Here is a 19716-nt window from a genome sequence, read left to right as displayed (position 1 = left end):
GGTGATATCCCTCAAACAGTGGTGGGCCCCTCTCCTGTTGATGTCTGGTGGAGGGAGGGGACCTAAGAGATGGGAAGGAATGGAAACAGGTCTCAGCTCAGTGTTGAAGGCAAACCCCATCCCTAACCACCACGTTTCCCAGGTGCCCCTACACAGTAGGTTTGAAGCTTGGAATTTAAGGGAAAGTGAAGCTGCAGTGGGAGGTCCACCCAGGACATTGTCTAGGGTCAGGCAATCAACTCCATGTCTCAGGATTGCCTCTGCCAAGAAGAAAAGGGTAACTGTAGTAGGCAACTCCATTCTGAGGGGAACAGAGGGTACTGTATGTCAGCCAGACCCTAACATCAAAAGGGACTTCAGTGCACTGGGGCAGTTAGTTGATGGATCAGGAGTATAGGTGGTATCTTCCGCTAGCCCTTCAATGGCAGAAAGGGATACTGAGAGGATGAGGATAACTTACCTCAAAAAAAAAAACAAAAAAAAACAAAAAAAAACCCAACATGACTAAGAAGGTGCTATCACAAGAATTTTGGCTTTTTATTTATCTGTTTTTAAACTATGGGGCAGTTTATTCAGTGCTTGTGCCAGAACAGGCTGAGGAGCAATCGGGCACTGAAACAGGCTGCCCAGGGAAGTGGTAGAGGCCCTGGAGGTGTTCAAGAAGTGTTTAGATGTCATAGTGAGGGACACAGTTTAGTGGGGAAGCATTGGCGGTAGGTGGATGTGCAGACTGGATGATCTTGGAGGTCTTTTCCACCCTTGATGGTTCTATGACTCTGTGATATACAACCTCCATTAAAATTATGAAGTAAAAATAACTGATCACAAAAGTATAAGGAAAATACAAGTTCTAGTTCAAGGAAAGGTATGTCTCTACAACGCATGAGAAAAATCAAGTGATGGAGGTCACTTAAATGTTACCGTACTTGTCTCTTGAAACAACCGGTCAGGTTCATTGGTAACAGCACCTGCTAAATGCACCATGCATGACTACTTGATGCTGTTAGTATAAGCAGGCATTGTGGTTACTAGCACTAAAAGGTGCACCGGTGTAAAGAGCCAGAGCAGCAGTGACACGTGAGCATTAAAGCTGGGCATAACACACAGGAAAAGCATCAACAACTTCAATGGGCTGCTGCTTCCTGGCAGGCAATAGATTGCGCTCTCTCCTTATGGCTCTGGGTTCACATGACCACCATGATGTCTTCTAATGGCTTCCGAGTCAGTGCAGGCACAGTGGCATCTTTCTTGGGATAGCCCACAGGGAGCAGCAAGAGCAGCTTCTCATTCGCTGGGCGCTGGAGCAGCGCCCGGAGCTGGGGGCCACAGTTCAGGGGTGTGGTGGTCACTGTGTACAGACCAGCATTCTGCAAGGAGACAGGAGCAAAGCAAAACAAAGGTCTGTGGTGGGTGGTTTTGTATTCATTATTCTCCTGAGACCTGTATGCATTCTCATACCGACTAGCCCAGAAATACTGCTTTACTCTTCTGCAAGCTTTGGAACATTGCCCCAGCAGAACCACAAAAGATGACTATTTTGCCTTCAGGGAATAGAAAGAAAAACAACAAACCAGCATCCTTCCACTGCAGCAACAGCCCAGGCTAATGGAAATAGTTCAACTCCCTAACATACCTGTACTCCGTATTGCAGGAGTCTGCCTATGGTGTGCATCTTGATGGGGAACCTGTGGCTACAGTGAAAATGAGAGGCACTCGTGGAGCTTTCACCGGAATGTCACCCCATGGGGTTCATCACTCACACAGAGAAATGTTTTGGTTCTTAAACTCAGACTGCTGGCAGGAAGATGTCCTACAGCTTTCTGAATGTTTGTTCCTGCTTAAGATGTAGATGTAGCTCACAAGGATAGGACACACGGGCTCTGCCTCAGAATTTGTCATAGGATTCTGTGACAAGCATTCTGGCTTGCATCAGAAACCGAAAATAATTCAGTGCCTCACTCTGCCCTCATATGAAATCTCAAGAAAAAAGAAAAAGCTGACACTATCAAAAAGCCATGACCACACAGCTGAGCTGCTTCTTCATCACTTTGCGCATGGATTTCAGTCTCTTCCTGCATGTAATGCAAAGCATGTTAGTTGGCTTCAAGATACAGAAGGCAGACACTGAGATATGCTCAGGCAATGTGCCTCTTATATTCAGCCGTATTTATGATCTTCTGAAGAGAAGAACTAATAGCAGTCCATAGCAGCATGTCCTTTAACACTGTCAACTAGCTTCTAGGAGCTGGGGAAGAGATGGCAATAAGGATCTGAACAGTTAGTAGGGAATCTCAGAAGTTTCACCTGATGGTGAGCTAGCAGAGAAGAAAGTGGAGCTTTGTCACTCCCACAGCTTCTAATTTAGGCACCAGTGACATGGAGCTGGTTCTGCCCTATTCCTTGTGCATCCCCTTTGCTGTCAGCTCTAGGGGGAGAAAACAGTTCCTGTGCAGCTGCAGAGCAGCGGTACTCCCAGGGATGGGCATTTGTACTGCCCACTTCTCAGATATCCCATCCTGAAGATTCTCCTAAGAAAAAGCAATAGCAGGCAGGAAAAAGTCACTCAAAACAGAATGGAAGAGAAATGGCAGTTCTCGGTAGGGAATTGGCCTAATATGAGAGGTGGCAGCTTGCTGTTATCCTGCTGACAGTCCAAGCTAACAATCAGAATATCTTCACTATCAAAGTACTCATGTGAGTATATCAGATACATCAAGCAGAAGTGAGCACTGAAAAACCACAGAGAAAATCCAACTGGCTGGTGTCAAGCATGCTGAGCTTTAGAAATCAGTACATTTTCAGAAATATCCCAGAAAGACTGAATGAAATAGTACAGCTTGTTCTGTAAAATATGTCCCTGATACTTTTCCATCATTGTGAGCTAAATGGGTTCGGGGTCAAGCCACTTTTTAGAGGTTACTGAAAACATGGTGCCGTACAGCCATATTTTGGTAACCTACAGACCTTTGTCATTCCTGCTAATGTAAAGCAGAAACCACATATGGCAAAAACCACAGATGCCGAAGCCTGTGAGAGAACGACAACTCTGAAAGTACGTTGCCATTGCATTTTCCTTTTTCCTAAGCAGTACTGACAATAGAAATCAGCACAGGCATGGGCCTACGCAGAGCAACTTTAAAACTCAGAACTAAGATATACTGCCCAGATTTCAACAACCTGGAGGACTGAATGTTAAAATCTAAGTTGGGTTCTGTCCTTTTTTCAGCAGAACAATATTGATAAGTAATCCAAACCAATATACTGACTCTCAATGTTCACTTCTGTCAGCATACCTGCAGGGCAGCAAGCAGCATGCCACAGGCAATAGAAACACTGATTTCATTGTAGTAGTGGGTCTTCTTTTTGCCATTTGGAAGCCTCCCATACACCTGCTTGAAAATGAGGATCAGATAGGGGGCAGTGTCCAAGTACTCTTTGATCCAGTTTGTTCTGCAAAAGGATAATATTCAAGGCATTTATTCTGCAATTCTTTCACTTTCCTGTAAGTCACATTTGCTTTCTGCAAAGGTCTGGTAAAGGTGCGTGACAATTATAGCAGTAGGCTAAAACTTAAAACACGTTCTGTAAAGGATTAAATATTATCAGCTTAAACAGAAACATTTCTGCAAAAAGCCTGAATTGAGTTCTGAGGTTTAACACATTCAGCTGAGGAACTGAAAAGTAGAATTGCAAAAAACAGGAGTGAGGTCTTGACCTTTTATCTATGAGCTGGCCTCATGAACATTTGTCCTTAAGATGATTTAATTCCTAAAATTTTGCCAACCTGCAGCTTTACCTGTTATCATCAACACCAACATTTTCGTGATTGCAGGGAAAACAGCTGGCAGAAAAGATCAATACTGTTTGGTCTAAGGCATAAACCTAAATATATTCGTACTACAAATGTTGCTGTCTTGTTTCTGGATATTTCAGGTCTATTAGAATTTGTTTCCCAATTTGTTACCGAGAGAATATATACAGTACTGATGTCAGATTTAGTATTTTTACTTTGAAGTTTATTTTGTACTACTCTCATTCAAAATATAAAAAATACCACATTTTAGTAGCTTACATAGCATGTAAGTACCTGAAAAATAGTTTTCTTAAAAAAAAAAAAAAAAAAGAGAACAAATAAACCCTATAAAGCTTGTGCATGTGCTTCATTTGACAATCCAAGACATAGTATGTATCCTCCCATTATGTGGAGTTATTCAAGTCAAATAGACTTTGTACAGCATTTCAAAAAATTAAATATTGCATAATTCAACGAGTGCATAAAATCTAGCCTTGGGACTACCACAGCCAACTGCAAAACTCCTGATAACCACGGGAGCTTCACAACTTGGCAAACAACAGGAAAAAAATGGGACAAGATTTCTGACAATACAGATTATATAGGAAAATAAAAATGACAAAGCCAAATGCTTGGAAAAGTCTCAAAATTGAGAGTAATTATTTTTACTCAAGGGAATTTTATAGGTCAGCTAGCAAAGAACTACTCATACTTTTAAGTTTTTCTCACCAATCTTAAACCTTAGAAATATCTAAAAACAAGGAAGGAGGAAGAAAAGGAAAAGTATACTAGAAGAAATCAAGACAGGTTTCATTTATCATTTCAGTTTTCTAGACTGTATTGCTTTCAATAAGATTGTGATCCTGAGAATCAAGACAAAGCCAAACAACAGGGAATGGTATGCTGAACATTCAAATCGCTTATTTTAATCTCCTTTCTGGAAAGACTGAAGCACGGTGACAGTGAGTAGCCAGAATTAACATAAAGACAGCAAAAAAATGAAACAATCCTGCTGGGGGGAGCTCCAACTTTCCTCAGACAGGAGTTTGGGAAGATGCCCAGCTGAAAATTAGTGAAAGGATCACAGTATAGAGACTCTAGCACCACAATAGCTGGGACAGCCTCTGACCTCATCTTTCTCTGTAATCAGGAAGTGGGAAGTGTTTACAGCTGCCCTCCTAAGCAGCACCAGAAAACAGGGGAAGCTTAAGGATCAGGGAGTTGAAAGAACATATTTAAAACAAGATTTAAAAAAATTAAGCTGGATATTTTCAGAGGTTTTGTGTTGTTTTTCTTTCTGAAAATAAATGCCAAAATACAGAAAGAAAAGCACAGGTACAACTCCCAGTATTGTTTTTTCTAGACCAAAACACAGCTCTCTCCAACATTTTTAACCAACTGAATTTTTCATACCTTAATCTCTTCAGGTCGTTAACCCATCTATCTCCCATCCTTTTTTTGTAGTTTATTTCTTCTTCTTCTTCTACAATCTCTCGAATCCTATGTTTTAAATTTGGATCTTGCACTACCACAAAGGTCCAGGGCTCAGTGTGCGCTCCACTGGGTGAAGTACCTTAGTGTGAGAATGGGAAAAGATGAAGAAACAGTTGGCAGAATTCTGGGAAAGCGTGTGCAGTGTGGGGTATAAGCTCTTCCCTTTGGGCATTCAACTGGCCATCAGAGCAACGGGGAACCAAGCTGATGAGCTGGGAGAAAAGGACAGAGAAGTTTTGGTAGACAATCTGTGCAGCTCTAGATGTAAAGTTCCATTCAGTGACTATGGTTAGTCCTTTCAAAACGCTATTTAACAGGAAGGAAAAGTCAAGGATTTGTAGAAGTTCATTTGTGGTTCTTTATGATAAAGCAATATGTGCATGCAGTAATATTAATGCAAAGTGTTATGCCAAAAACTGCATATCATCTGAATATGCAACAAACTCAGAAATGGTTTTAGCTGAAGGGCAAAGCTAATAGCTTTCAAGGAAACAAGTCTAACCACCCGCAGGAATCTGTCACTGGCTGACAAATATGGCAGATGTCTGCAATGTGCAGTTCCTCATATAGCATACAGGTTTGCATTTGCTGTCCCAAAGACAGCTGGTCTATGTAGGTGAGCACATATTCAATCTACACTTGCTCACTAAGCTCTGATCATTACACACTGACATTACTGGAGAACATTTTAAATGCCTAACAGATGAAAGCCAGAAGCTGAAGGATACAGTCGTCTGTGCAAGCTCACAGAGAAATAGGGTAAAGGCCACTCTTCAGTCTAGTCCCACATAAATAATTAAAAGCATTTGAAACTCTTGGATATATAGTACATTTGCTCACGTAAGCACTGAATTCAGCTTGAGAAACATTCAGGAATAAGCAGCTTAAATTATCTATCATTTACATTAATATGTGTTTGTATCAAGAACCTCATCTCTCCCTCAGGTTTGGGTAAGAACTGATGACATTTATGTTTTGCTTTGTTTTCTTTTCCTCTGGCACAGCCCAAAGCTTTCAGGGTTACAAAGTACTTCATCTGCACTCCAGGCTTGTTCGCTTTGCTGCATTTGCCAAAACATGCTCAGTGTTTTAATGACTCCCAGCTAATTAGAGGAAGATGGAGACTAGTTACAGTGCAGTAACAAAGCTGCTTACAATTTTAAAGAGAAAACAATGCACCTCAAATGCTAAGAATCTCCTTATTAATAATCCTATTAAAGTCTATTTAACTTTCCTCTTAGGTAGCTTATGAATATTGTTCTGTGCTAACAGTGGCAAGTTCACAGAATTAAGATAAATAACAAATGTCAAATACAATACTGGCTGAAGTCAGTGTTACTAAAGCAGAAATAAGATTAGATGAGGACATTACAGTGATAATTTGAAACACGAGTTCTCAAAAAATGAAAATTCATATCTGATCCTCAGCCAAACCACACTCGAGTTCCTCTGCACACATCCCAATCATGCAACAGAACCCTCATACTTATAGTGGAACGACTGGAAAAGGTTTTTTCGATCTTAAACTGAAACTTTCTTCCAAAATCAAATCTTAACCATTTATATCATCTGAAGTGCTTCCTATATCTGAATCAAGCTCATAAATTTGTTTTGGGAAAAAACAACAGCAACCAAAAACTATATTATGAAAAATTAATTTGAAAGCATGTGAAGTACTCGTGGTTTGGCGTTTTTAGAGAGAAAACATTTCAATATTCCTATTTGAAAGATATTTCACAGAAATGTAATTAAATTTAAAAATACATTTAAAAGCTAAAAAATGAAAGATTTTCTTCATGATTTTGGTTTTTTTTTGTAATTTTTAGGTACAATGAAAATATAAAAGAATTGAAAGTGCTCCGAACAAGTCCCTGACATACAGTCACTGAAGATGATTAAAGATGATTAATCTCCAAACAATCAATGGAAACTTACTCATTATGGCTTCAGATGAGTCTAGGAAGACCATAATCCAAGTTCCAATTCCCTTGGCTTTTTCATATCATTTTTACACAGGGGAACAGCTATGCTGAAGGTTGTTTTTTTCAGACTTTGAATAACACAGTACCTACCTGCTGTTCTGATGACATTATCGATAACCTCCCTGGGGACTGGCTCATCACTGAGAAACCTGACAGACCGCCTCTTATTGAGAAGCTCATAAAATGTCTTTGACCTTTTAATCATTTCAGCCTCTGAGTAGCGTTCTGCGACAAAGGGGACATGGGCAACGTTTTCGTCAAGTCCTTGCCACTCTTCATCAGCCTCTGCAAAAAAATACAAGTGGTTAGGGACATTTTTGCCAGAGAATGGTGAGATTTTTGACATTCACTGCTATAATGCCCTTTGGCCTCTACTGGCATACATTGCACTTCTACAGTACTGAAAAGACAAAGTCTGAGGTTCTGTTTTTTTTTTTGACACAGCTTATTGATCCCAAGCGGCAGCTAATGAACAGAAACTTGCTTTAAATACCAAGAAGCAAAGGAATCTGGTCATAGCAATTGTGATCCAGGAAGAAGTTACGTCCTTTTGCTCTTCAGTCTGCAAGTGTTCCTGTAAAAGTGGATTATAAGCTGAAATGGCAGTGAGGAGGTGGGCAACTTTTCAGCCTGCTTCTCTTCAGTAAGTAAATCTGAACACATATGTGCATTCCCAAGCAGTCTAGTAAGGAGGAAAAAAAATCATATTACCGTAGTTAAGAAAAGAGCTTAACTATCAAGATGTGTAAGATTTCCTCCAAAGAGCTGAATGTCAGCTTCTTCCTATGTTCATGTTTCATAGGCTATGTGCAGATGTGACTTTGTGGTTAAGTTCTTTGGTTTCACGGGACTTTCAGCATAAGGAGAAATTGGTGACAGGCATTTATACTTAGGATAACATATCAAACACAGGGTATTGAGTTTCCTGTTCTAACTTAAGAACTCAGAATGGTTCCTTATTTCACTGAAATGAAGTTTCTCTTTTCTTTATCTCAAAAAATACATCTGCTGTCTCTGAAATCTTTTCCTTCTTCTCCACTGTGTTCCTGGAATTAACAGGGATCGCAATTTTTGCCACTATGACATGGAAGTTAAAAGCACTTACATTTTGCTTTTCTGCTAGTCAATAGTATTGAGCAATCTGCTACAGAGGGCTGAGTCAGGAAAAAAAATTCCAGTTCTTTTTCAGTTGCTATTAGGCTGTTGTTTCAAAATCATGGCAGTCTCCAATGCAGATTCAAACAGCAACTAATTCTGTGTTTTTCTAGTACACAGTTGCCTTAGAGACCAGGCTGATTTCTGTTAATTTTATAAATACCACTGAAATATCCACAAGCATTGCTCAGCTTATGCAAGAGGATGCAACATATCCAGTTGCACATGTTGAATCTAAACAGTGATTCTGGATCCCAATAATATGTTTCATTTTATACAGAAATAAGTCACCCAATAAGTTTGTTCCTTTTAGCATTTCATAGCTGTATTAGGCATGCTCAGTCAAGTCTACAAGAACGTGGCTACAGAGCAATGGAAAGCAGAGACCAGTTGTAAAATTATTTTGTGTGAATCTTAAACATTCAAATTGAAAAAAAAAGAAAAACACAAAAGGAAGAGGATATATTTTTCTAGCATTCCCTTTGTGTTATATATTTATTACACTATATTATTTATTATTCAAATAGCAACTAGCTGGTTAGAATTTGCTCCTTGCTAGGAATCTTGCAATCTCCTTCATAAATCTATAAATCTTCACACACCTCTCTTTTGCTGATCCTCCTCCATGCTCAGCAAAGTGAATACCACTGGGTTACAAAGGCTAAGTTTACATTACTCTGAGAAGTAACCTGAACCAGGAGGGTTACACTTCCTTGGGCTCATGGATACAGACAGAATACAAAAACCTGCAAGCTTTAAGTGCATGAATTCTCCCAAAATTTCCTCTTGAAAAACTTAAGAGCCTGAAAGCTGGAGCTGGTTTGCTGCCTGCAGTTGGCCTCTCAAAATCCATCTTGTGTATACAGGTATTTCTGATATAAACAATATACTTAATGCTGAACTGAGAATTAACAGAAACACAGAATGCAGCATATCCTAATTTTACCTACAGGCACTTACTTACATAAAGAGTTTCCAAATGGGAAAAGCGTTGCCTTTGTGATAACAAAATCTCTCTGAAATCAGCTGAGGTTGTGTACATGTATCATAAGACAGAATGTGACCAGAAAGCTGCACTGAATTTACATATTAGACCAGTGATCTGGTGAAAATTTCAAGTCAAACTATATTATTTATGTTTATACCAGTATGCTACAGTGACCATTCCTATTCATTTCTTAAGCTTACAATACTGACTGTCCTGAGAAACAGGAATAGGATACTTCTTTTCTATCTATAACAACTTAAAAATAGGCCAATAAAAACTTAGCCCCAACAGTTCTTATGTGCTCTCATTATTTACTTCCTTATGACGAGGTTTTATCAAGCTTCAGAAAGCAGGAAATAACCTACATGCAATGCACTGTACCTTTTATTCTTTTTTTTTTTTTCCTCCTGCTGGAAACCTTACAGTATAACTTTGTCTCTTAAGCTTATCCAAGCCCTGCTTGGTCATCTCTTTTTCTACTATTATTGCAAAATCATCAAAAATCATTTTGGGTCAGAGATACAGAGACCAGTCTATAAACTACTGAAACCTTTACAAAAGAGGTTTGTCAAGTGGGAGTTTAAGGCTGGAAAAAATCTGTGTGTAATCTCTGTACCTGATTTTGAAACATGAGAGGGAAGTTGAGTAAATGATAAACTATGAATGTCAAAGAACAGAAATATCAAATTAACTATTGTCCTCATCTATAAAGGTAAGAGAATTGTCTCAGAGGATATATTTAATGCAAAGAGCATACTGCTTGTGGACATTTGAATGCAGAGGCCAAGACAACAAACTGGAAGAGCAATCAGTGCCTGTAACCAGAGATAGAATATCTAATTTAAAAGAGAGAAGGAAGAGAAGAATCAAGCAACAAAAGCAGTATCCACTTGGGCATGTTCAGGAAACATTAACAGAATTAGGGAATAACTGATGTGGGAGATTGGAAAGAAATAGAAAAATGATACGTATAAAACAAGGGTAGCTTTTTGAGATGCACTGCAATCTAGGATAGTGTGAAACATAGAAGAAGTTGCTAAAGTCACGTTTGAATTAGGTCACATCTACAACAGCCATATTACCTCAATTGTGCCATTATTGTGAAGTATATGGTGGAAGCATGGCTTTCTAAGCGTATACTGAAGAGGAAATACTATGATAATACTAGAAATCAGGCTTCCCAGCTGAAGCATCGAATAACTTTATCTGTTCTTTTCATTCTGCAGCAACTACCTTAGCTTTGGTTTCAGTGAGAGGGGAGAACTTTATTTAAAAACAAAATGTGCTGTGGCACTGAGATTATCAGTTCAGTCAATTTAATTGTCTACATGACAAGTTAAGGAAAAGAAAGCTTTTAATTTAGGGAAAATAAAAGATTAAGAAAAAATAAGTTGAACAACTCAGATTGAAAAATTCAGGGATCAGGAATCAGAGACATTTGGTACCTCTTCATACCAGAGGTATAAAATTAATCTCAGATATAACTGGTTGAATAAAAATATCAAGTAAATCACATATAGGCAGCTAAGAATGGAAGAAAAGTTAAGCAAGTTAAAAAGTACAAAGCTTGCAGTATTATCAAAGGTAAAGCTGAGTTAAATTTTTTAAGGCTTGTTTTCCTGGATTTATTTTTCCTGTAAGCAGAAGAAAAGCAGCTACACTATGACCAGTATGATTCAGCATAATAATAACATAGCATGGGGGAAAAAAAGAAAAAATATTTTCATATTTGATATTGAACATGGGGTAAAAAAAATATTTTCATATTTGATATTGAACATGGGGTAAAGATGAGATGACTACTGAGAATGAATGTTTGAGAAGCACCATTTAGAGTATTTAATTTAGAGTACCTAATTTAGAATTGTAAGCAAAAAAAAATGCTGGAGTGCACTAAGATGGAACACTGGATGAGGCAGGAGGACCCAGAAGTGACAAATCTGACACACAAAATCCACAATTTATTCTTTGCTACCGTGTTTCTGCCATTCATTCTTAGTAGTTAATGTTATCCATATGCTAAGCTAAAATCATTATCAACACCATCTGTTTGGCGCACGCTCTCTATATCTTAAATGGCTATATCTGGACATATTCCTGTTTGTATGGTCACATTATATAATACTACAAATGTTTTGTTTATATCTATGTGTATTCCTTAGTTTGATGGACAGCAGACATCCTGCTAGTCATTTGATTACCTTGTTAGACACATTCTCAACATTCCCATAAATTCTGTTCTGTTGTACATCTACAATAGTCATCAGGCTTCTTTTCAAGCAAACCTGAAAAGATTTTGGCTTAGATATGTCAAGTGAAATCTCACAATAGATGTGTCCTTTGGATACATTTTAGAATGATGCTTGTGTTCTCAGAATTTCATGTGGAAACTTAAAATCATCCGAGAAACCACATAATAAATCCCACCTTCGTTTGAAGGAAACATTCTTACTATGAGTTTCTAATATTATAAATTCACACTGACTACAACTTATTGTTTAATTTTTGCTGGCCTCTTATTTTGCCCACAGTGATGCTTCCCTGTGTTACTGCCTCCCAATTTTATATCAATAAGAAATTTCACTTGTACACTCCTTGATTTTATGAAAGACTGCAGAGTAATATTAACAACTTATTCTGACACTGATCATTGAAGAACGTCACCAATAACTTCAGTCTAGACTGAAGTGTTTGCTTTCCAAACTAGCTCTTTCAGTTTCCTCTCTAAGGAATTGCTTACTAAACTTAGAATTTCTCTTCCAACCCTCTTTTCCAGCGTAACAATACGATGCATAGAATGTAATCACATGCATACAAAGGAAGGCTGTGGATCTTCGTATCTAAACTGCTAGACAAATGACCCTGTGCTTCTTTGCATGATTGATGGCAGTCTGCTACGTAATCTGCCACTATAGGAATGCCAGTAATGAATCCAATCCTGAACTGATTGTGTTTCTAATGAGAAGCTAAAGGAGATGGAGTGCCTTACTTGTGGGATGTAAATAGTTGTTAGCAAGGTGAGCCTGGAAACCCCAAGAATTGGTCAGGGATCTTAACCAAAAGCAGCATCAAATGGGAGAGACACCTTGGAAGAAAGCAACCTCGAGCCATAATGCAGTTATAGAAGGTTTCTTAAGTTCTTTGCAAAAACGAACTGGCTGCTTTATAAAGCAAAAGAAATGCTAGTTTAACTAGTAAATGAAAAATTGAGAGCAAATCTGGTTACTGTCGATAAATCACAAAAGGATCATGAATCAGGCCTGGAAAAGTATCCTAGGAACAAACTAAAGAGGATGGAAAAATTAAAAAATAAATATGGAACAATAAAAACTGAGTATAGATAGGCAGCAGGCAGAGGAGAATTTTAGCCTTTGACGTGAGGTTCTGGAATAACCTTCCAACGAGGTATTAAAATGGAATCAGGTTTTGAGTTCAGTCACCTAATGACAAAGACTGAAGCATCAGCAGAGATAAACACAATGAAGCATGGTGTCCATGTAAGTCTTCCTAAATGACACACAGAATGAACTATCATTAAATTGGAAAATTAGATTTCTACCGTCTCACTCATGTCAATGGTATTATTATTGAAAGATAGAGGAACCTCTGAACTCGGGGAGAGGAGAAATACATCTAAAGTGGGAGAGATCTATTATAAGAAATATCATAGCCAATTAGCACTGAAGTCTGAGAAGAGATGAAATACTTAGGCCTTTGCAGATTGCTTTATATTTCTTACCAACATTACCAAGCAAAGTCCACACAAATATACAGCAGTAAAATCCCTTTGCTAATAATTTCTGCAGCTGATAACCAGAATAATAAGTTTGCAAATAAAATTCCTTCTGATCCTCTATTGTAAATTGGCTCTGTATTTACCTTGTCCATCAATTTTATTGATCTGAGTATATGACCCAGAAAGTGACTTGTTTGTTCCTGATTTAAGCCAGGTGTGTTGTAGTAATTAACTAGGTAAGGACTCCCTGGACTGAATAAGTTGCTAGAAGTTGCCTTTGCAACCACCTTGATTTAACTGTGTAAAACTGAAGCCAAGGGAGACTAGGTACCACCATTTGGGGATCAGATGCCCTCTAGGAGAAATTCCTCATGGTTCATGCTTCAAGATAAGGCTGAAGAAACATGTTTTTAACCTTATGTTTAATTGACAAAAAGACAAGACCTAGTATAAGACACAGCCACACATAACAGACCATTCATACCAATTCACAGCATGACAGTCTCCCATTCCAGATATCATAAATGAAGGAAGAAGATACAGAACAGATGGATATGCAAATAAATCTGAAGCGCTTCCAGCTAAGGCATTACACAAACCTACTTGACTGAGTGCTTGCCACCTAACCAAGGAACTGGGTTTCTGGCTGCCCTAAGAAACACCTTTCTCTTCAGTTGCCGAAAGCATAACAAAGACAGGCCTGGGAGCACTTGGTACTCCCTCTCCTACCATTCACTTCCAATAAGTGGCTCTACTGAGCCTGTCCAAGCAGATCAGCTAATTACACCCAATGCTTCACTGCCCAAAGGTTTGCCCTTCTGAGAAGAACATCCCCTGCTGCTGCCACTTGAAGGAAGGTTTACAATGCTGGTGTTGCCTGAGCAAGTTCAGTGCTTTCCTAAGAAACTGAAAAGTGCAACCTGCCCCTTGAAGTGTTCCAGAAACATACAAGGGCTGCACATTATCAGGCTGCTTCACTTCCTTGGTAAAGTGCCCTTAAGTCATGGCCAAGTATCAAAAGACTTGGTATTTAGCTGCATTTTTCCATTAGGGGTTATTCAGAATTCAGCTTGTTTACATAAAGCAGTCCTGGGTTCCAGTTTTAGACAATGATTTAAAAATGCTTCATCTCATCTACCTCAAATTCTCTCCAGAGGAGCTACCTCTTTAAGCACAAGTCAACTTGAGGCATTTAAGTAAAAATGATTTTTTTCTAATAAAGAAACATTAGTGAAATAGTAGAATTTGCATGACAGGTAAAATATCCTCTACTTAGTAAAAAAAAACACCTCTGTTTACATTCCATGTTTCCATTTTGGCATCTACTGTGATCTGTGAAAGTTTTTACACTGACAAGGTGAATATGTTTGAGCATTTATTATAGCTGAATAAAAGATCCCTTCCAAGGTGCTCATATGCTCTTCTCACTTAGTCTGGGTTTTTTCCTTCTGAGGAAAACCTTCACCAAGCATAGGACAACTACTTTTTTAATCTGGAAATAAAAGACCTTCCTGTTTTTCAAACATCTTGGCTTTAAATCTCATAGCATTAAGGGAAAGATTATTATTTGTTGCTAGAATGACATAGCAAGAAAGTCTAATTTAATGTTGGATTATAGGGCACACTGAGATAGGTTTTGCTTAGAATCTCCTTTTAGCAATTGCATAGATGTGTTTACAGAAATTCACAGGTAAGTACATTTTTAACTAGTACATTTTGAATTTAGCACCTGAATAAAAGATAGGAGGAAAAAAACTAAGACATAAAATAACGTCTTTATACGGAGCTATGACAGTGAGGATCCTCATTAAGGCTAATAGGTTTGTTTATTCAGGGGATCTACATTTATAAACTGAAACAGCTGTGGTCATAGATGTCACAATAATTCATAAAATTTTCACTTGAAGTACCCACAGGAATTTTAATACGCAACAGTTTAATTGAACTAGCAACCCATTAGAAAAAGGAAATATAACATAGTTTTGCATAGCATTTCTTTTGCACTGTATAAAGGAAAGCATAACGTTGAACTAACTTTCAAGCAAATGTGTATTTTAGAAGTAGCCAACATGGTTTAAAAGGTTCCAAGTGTCAACTATTTCCAGAAACTGATACAGAACACTAACTCAAACTACACTGAATGTTGAGAAGTAGAGAGAAATAATGGTTCTCAGAAATAGGTATATGTACAGAAAACAACATGAAATACAAGATTCCAAGAAAATGACTAGATGAATGTGCCATTATGGGAGAGAGGAAAAAAAAAGCCTTTGAAACCAGCACGAGTGAAAAAGCTGTATTAAGTTTAAAAAGCTTAAGAACAGAACCATGTAGATTTTTATATCACAAAGAAATGAAAGATTATAAAGGACAACGAAGAAGAAAAAAAAAAAAGGTACATTTTATGCTCACACTTTTGAGCAAGGTGACAATGAGAAACCACTACTGCAAGAAAAGTCCTAGGAGGAAATTTTAGCAATATCCCCTTTCTTTCCTGCATTTCCAACAGAATCCCTCATAGATCTGAGATCTGCCAGGCATGTGCCAGACAACAATCTTTGAAAATACATTTTATTCTTGCACTCTGAACTGTGGACTCTGAATGAAACAGATTAACACCAAGAGGGACAGGACATCAGAATAGCCACACTCTATCAAGTTGACAAGCTCAGGGAGCAGTAGCAGCATTGTACTACACATTTCCATCGAAGTGGAGAAGTCCAGAAGCTCACATCTCAATTAATATTAGTAGACCAAATTCAAACAAATTGCTCAGTTGGATAAGATTTTTCTTACCTTCTTCCTCTAAGGTCAATTTATCAATGCCATCTCTTAGATCTTCATCCACCCATGGGCGAGATACTGGCTTGCTTCTTGTGTCATGTTTTTCCTCCTCTCTATTAGTCTTCTTCAGTATTACCCCAACCAAAACACATATAATTGCTATGAAGACTGGGGTTAGGGAGGAAAAAAATGTCATGACTACAGAAGTGTGAAGACTTCCTTCTAAGTACAAGTTTCTCTTCTAAAAAGGAATAGATGAAATGGGAAGCACAGAACAGCAGTAAGCAGAAAGGGGTGGACCCACGGTTCACTCCTTAACCCTATCTCACTTCTGCTTTACAGCCACTGCCCCCACAGTCTCCTCTGTGATGTTCTTCTGAGGTTAAGTAGAGACAGATTTAGCTATTTTCAGGAAAAAAAAATAACAACACTGCTTACAAAGAGCTTGCAGAGGCACTGACCATGTACAAATGCATAAATGCTGACACATGCAAAATAAATAAAAAGCTCTTCCAAAATCCCAGCCTGAGGCAAAACACTCCTTCCTCTCATTTCTTTTTTCAGCTACAGTAATCCCAGTAATCTTGCTTGTAACAACAAGTATGAGAAAGAGCCAAGTAGGAATCTGACTTTTAGAAACTGATGACATCTCTTCAATGTTTAACTCAGAATACTTAGTAACATTATGTAGTTTCCAGGAAATGAGAATATTACCTAGTGATTATGAGCTTGCAGTGCCACCCTCGGCTGTGTAAACAGGTCAATGTAACAGATAAGTGAAGTGGTAGCATTACTTCTGCATAAAGTACAAATTAGATTCCCCACAGAACCCTGTATCCATTCTGGATTGTCTGGGGAAAGAAAAGGAAAAAAGAATAATTCAGGGAGTAAAAGCAAGAATGATCTGAAGGCTAGAAATCTATGCTGTGGTGAGTTTTAAAACTGTGATTCAGTTATCAAAAGATTAAAAAGTGATAGCATCCTAGTCTAATCCAAGAATGGTCAATGTCTAGTCCGTTCTTAACTCAGTCAGCTGCCCTGGAACTGCAGTAACACAGCAGCATGGAATTATGTCTTTATCTAGGATGGCTGGGCCATACTGGATAATAAAAGGTGTCAGTGGAGAGCAGGGTGCAGGAACTGACTGCGTGCAGTCACCAGCACCCACCAGCTCTTTTAGCATCAGGTAAGCACCAACCCTGCCAAGGCTGATCTCACATTGCACAAGGCCAGTTTTGAAGACTCTGCATGTTAACCTGCAGTTTGGATGACCCCACACAGGATAAGTGTGAGCAGCCTATGGAGACGCCCCCACCTCCAGCATGCCCTGCTGGGGTGCACTGCAGGCCCTGCCTAGGACAACCTCCCTTGTGTTGATATGGAAACTGAGGCACCCAAGGTGGAAAAAAGTTGGAATATTCACAGGTTTCATCCTGACAGATTCTCAATCAACCACTTTACCACTCTTGCCACTCCAACATCTGCCTACTCTATGTTCCCTACCTTGCTGCGTTTCAGCAAGTGCTGCTCACTGCTGAAAAGAGTCTGTGTGCCAGGAGTAAAGATCAGTTTGGTGCACAGGGAGAAGATTATGTAGCCATATTAGTTGACCATGCATGATGGCAGTCTGGTTGATGGTCTGGTCATGTACCCTCATTTAATACAATCCCCCAATTAGGTTTTGAAGGCCAAGCAAACTGCTGAGCCATGCACAAACTCTTTAGACGTCCCTAAAGGCAAAATGAAACTGCCTTACAACTTGTAACAAGACTAGGCTTTCCAGCTTCCCAGATGAGAAATCTAATAAATACATCCATTCTGTTGCAGTGCATCCTACCCCAACAAGCAGTCACAGAATCAAAGTATAGATTGGAATTGGAAGAGACCTTTAAACATCATCTAGCCCAACTACCCTTCAATGAATAGCCCAACGCATACAGCTAGATCAGGTTTCCCAGAGCTCCAACAAGCTTGACTTGGATGTAAGGACTTCAAGCTAGATTCGAAAGGGGGAAAGGGATAAAACAAGGATCAATAGAGATAAGCCTAGAGGCAGCATTCCAGGTGCAGAGGTGAGATCAATAGCCCTGTCAAAGTGCACATACACCAATGCACACAGTATGGATTACAATCAAGAGGAGTTAGAAGCCACCACGTGGAAGGAAAAGCACGACCTAGCTGCCATCACAGAAACACAGTGGGATCATTTACATGACTGGAATGCTGTCATGGAGGCCTACAGGTCTCTGGGTCTAAGGTCCTGGTCCTTTTAGTCAGTGTATGGTACCTGTGCAAGAATAACCCTTAGAACCAGACTGTAACGATATAATGGCAAAAGGAACAGCGCAATCAAGTAGATGTTAGAAAAAAAGGAAAGAGTGCTTACTCATCTCCAAGGATCAAAGCTCACAAGGGAAAACTCCACAGAGAAGGGATCTCCAACAAGAGATCCATCCCCTGTGGCAGTCAGCCCTTAAATGGGGTCTAAGAGGGGTTAAGCCTGGCTCTGCCCCTTCTTGTTGCACAAGTGAATTGCCTTCACCTGTGCTCCCAGGGCTGATCAGATCTTTGATCCAAGTACTCAATCAGAGCTTCAGACTGTCAATCAGCAGTTGCCATATACAGATGAGCGCATAATTCCACTGGAGATTAAATAGAGGACAGAGAAAAATGGTGCTTATTTTGCTAATCCAATCCAGTAAAACTGGTGATAGTCAGACATCTGCCTCTGGTTATGAGGGCAACCTATCTGAAAACCTGAGCCATTAGTTTTCTTTTCCAGTATCTCCAGTCCAGATATGACCTGGGTCGCATGCTTGGGTCATTGATCCTTGGCTTCCCATTAGAAAAAAAAATCAATTCATTAAAAAACTCACCCATCAGGAATACAAGGGACAACTATAATCACGCAGGAAAAAAAAAAGTTAAATTTGTCCTCTATTTCCTTAATTTAGATATTTAATTTCATTTATTCTCTCTGCTGGCCATCCAGTCAAGGAAGAGATACTTCACCTAGTCCCAACTGGAAACATCAGAATTGTTTACGTGAGTAGCAAGGGACCTCCATTTTCAACAGACACATTTTTGACAGCCTATTCTATGCCAGAGAAGAAAAGAGAAATGTAGTCTGAATGGCACTTACTATTTCTCCCATAGGGAACACATTCTTGTTAACCTTGAATATTCACATACATATAAATTAGCACTGGGATGCTTTGCAGCTGATAATCCATCTTGTAGAGAGACAGGTCCATTCAGAAAGAGAGAGGGAGAAGCAATAAGAAAGGTTGAATTCTATTGTTTAAAATAACTACCTCCTTTTGCAGCACTAGGAACTTTGCATTCTCTCGCTACCTGGAATAACTTTCACTTTCTTAGAGGTGATGAGATATTAATTCTTCTCTTGCAAAGCAGAGAAAGAAAGGAAGAGAAAACTAAGTGAAATTCCCTTTGGCATTAACTTAGACAAAGTCTGAATTTGGTGTTATATATTCAAGACTGTTAAGTTGAACTTCAGCCTCACAGAAATCCCACAATATCTTGTTTTATTAAAACCTGATTTAGTTTCAATAACTCCATGCTGCAGACACTCAAAATATAAACACGGTGATGCTCTGAGGAACTCTGGGAATGGTGTGTGGAAACAGTCAATTTGTATATAGTAGATTTTAATCATCTTTTCTAAACACACTATGGTATTTTTGTCAATCCAAGCTTTACATGATTATTATCATGATATGTTCAAGCAAACTTATTTCCATTATTTCTTCTATTTTATGGTAAG

General features: G+C 38.9%; 2 protein-coding genes across 4 annotated transcripts in view; both read right to left on the bottom strand.

Annotated features, from left to right (window-relative positions):
- PLEKHG1 (pleckstrin homology and RhoGEF domain containing G1) overlaps nt 1-19716 on the bottom strand; it is a 521486-nt gene that overhangs the window by 191217 nt on the left and 310553 nt on the right. The window lies entirely within an intron of this gene.
- On the bottom strand, nt 590-18396 carry IYD (iodotyrosine deiodinase). 3 transcript variants are annotated; one of them, XM_065731967.1, is made up of 6 exons: nt 18319-18396; nt 15945-16100; nt 7360-7554; nt 5207-5366; nt 3294-3450; nt 590-1367 (listed from the first exon to the last, which is right to left on the bottom strand). In XM_065731967.1, the coding sequence occupies exons 1-6, from the start codon at nt 18320-18322 to the stop codon at nt 1185-1187; spliced, it is 855 nt and encodes a 284-aa protein (XP_065588039.1). In that variant the 5' UTR covers nt 18323-18396; the 3' UTR covers nt 590-1184. The 3 variants fall into 3 exon arrangements, with proteins under 3 accessions (XP_065588039.1, XP_065588020.1, XP_065588029.1); XM_065731948.1 differs by lacking the exon at nt 18319-18396 and adding an exon at nt 16371-16515; XM_065731957.1 differs by lacking the exon at nt 18319-18396 and having other exon boundaries at nt 15945-16231.

Source organism: Cyrtonyx montezumae, unplaced genomic scaffold (assembly GCF_038088225.1).
Source record: "Cyrtonyx montezumae isolate F1298 unplaced genomic scaffold, pur_monq_1.0 scaffold_0, whole genome shotgun sequence".
NCBI lineage: Eukaryota > Metazoa > Chordata > Aves > Galliformes > Odontophoridae > Cyrtonyx > Cyrtonyx montezumae.
Note: the sequence above shows the minus strand (reverse complement) of the source record. Positions and strands in the feature narration are given on the sequence as shown.

Bases quoted from the DNA above. Each gene is read 5' to 3' on its own strand.
- IYD (XM_065731948.1), bottom strand. From the start codon at position 16,422: ATGTGTCAGCATTTATGCATTTGTACATGGTCAGTGCCTCTGCAAGCT. The intron at 7,555-15,944 runs GTAAGAAAAATC...ATTTTTTTGCAG, and splicing joins ATTGACCTTAGAGGAAGAAG to AGGCTGATGAAGAGTGGCAA. The intron at 5,367-7,359 runs GTAGGTACTGTG...TCTCACACTAAG, and splicing joins TAATGTCATCAGAACAGCAG to GTACTTCACCCAGTGGAGCG.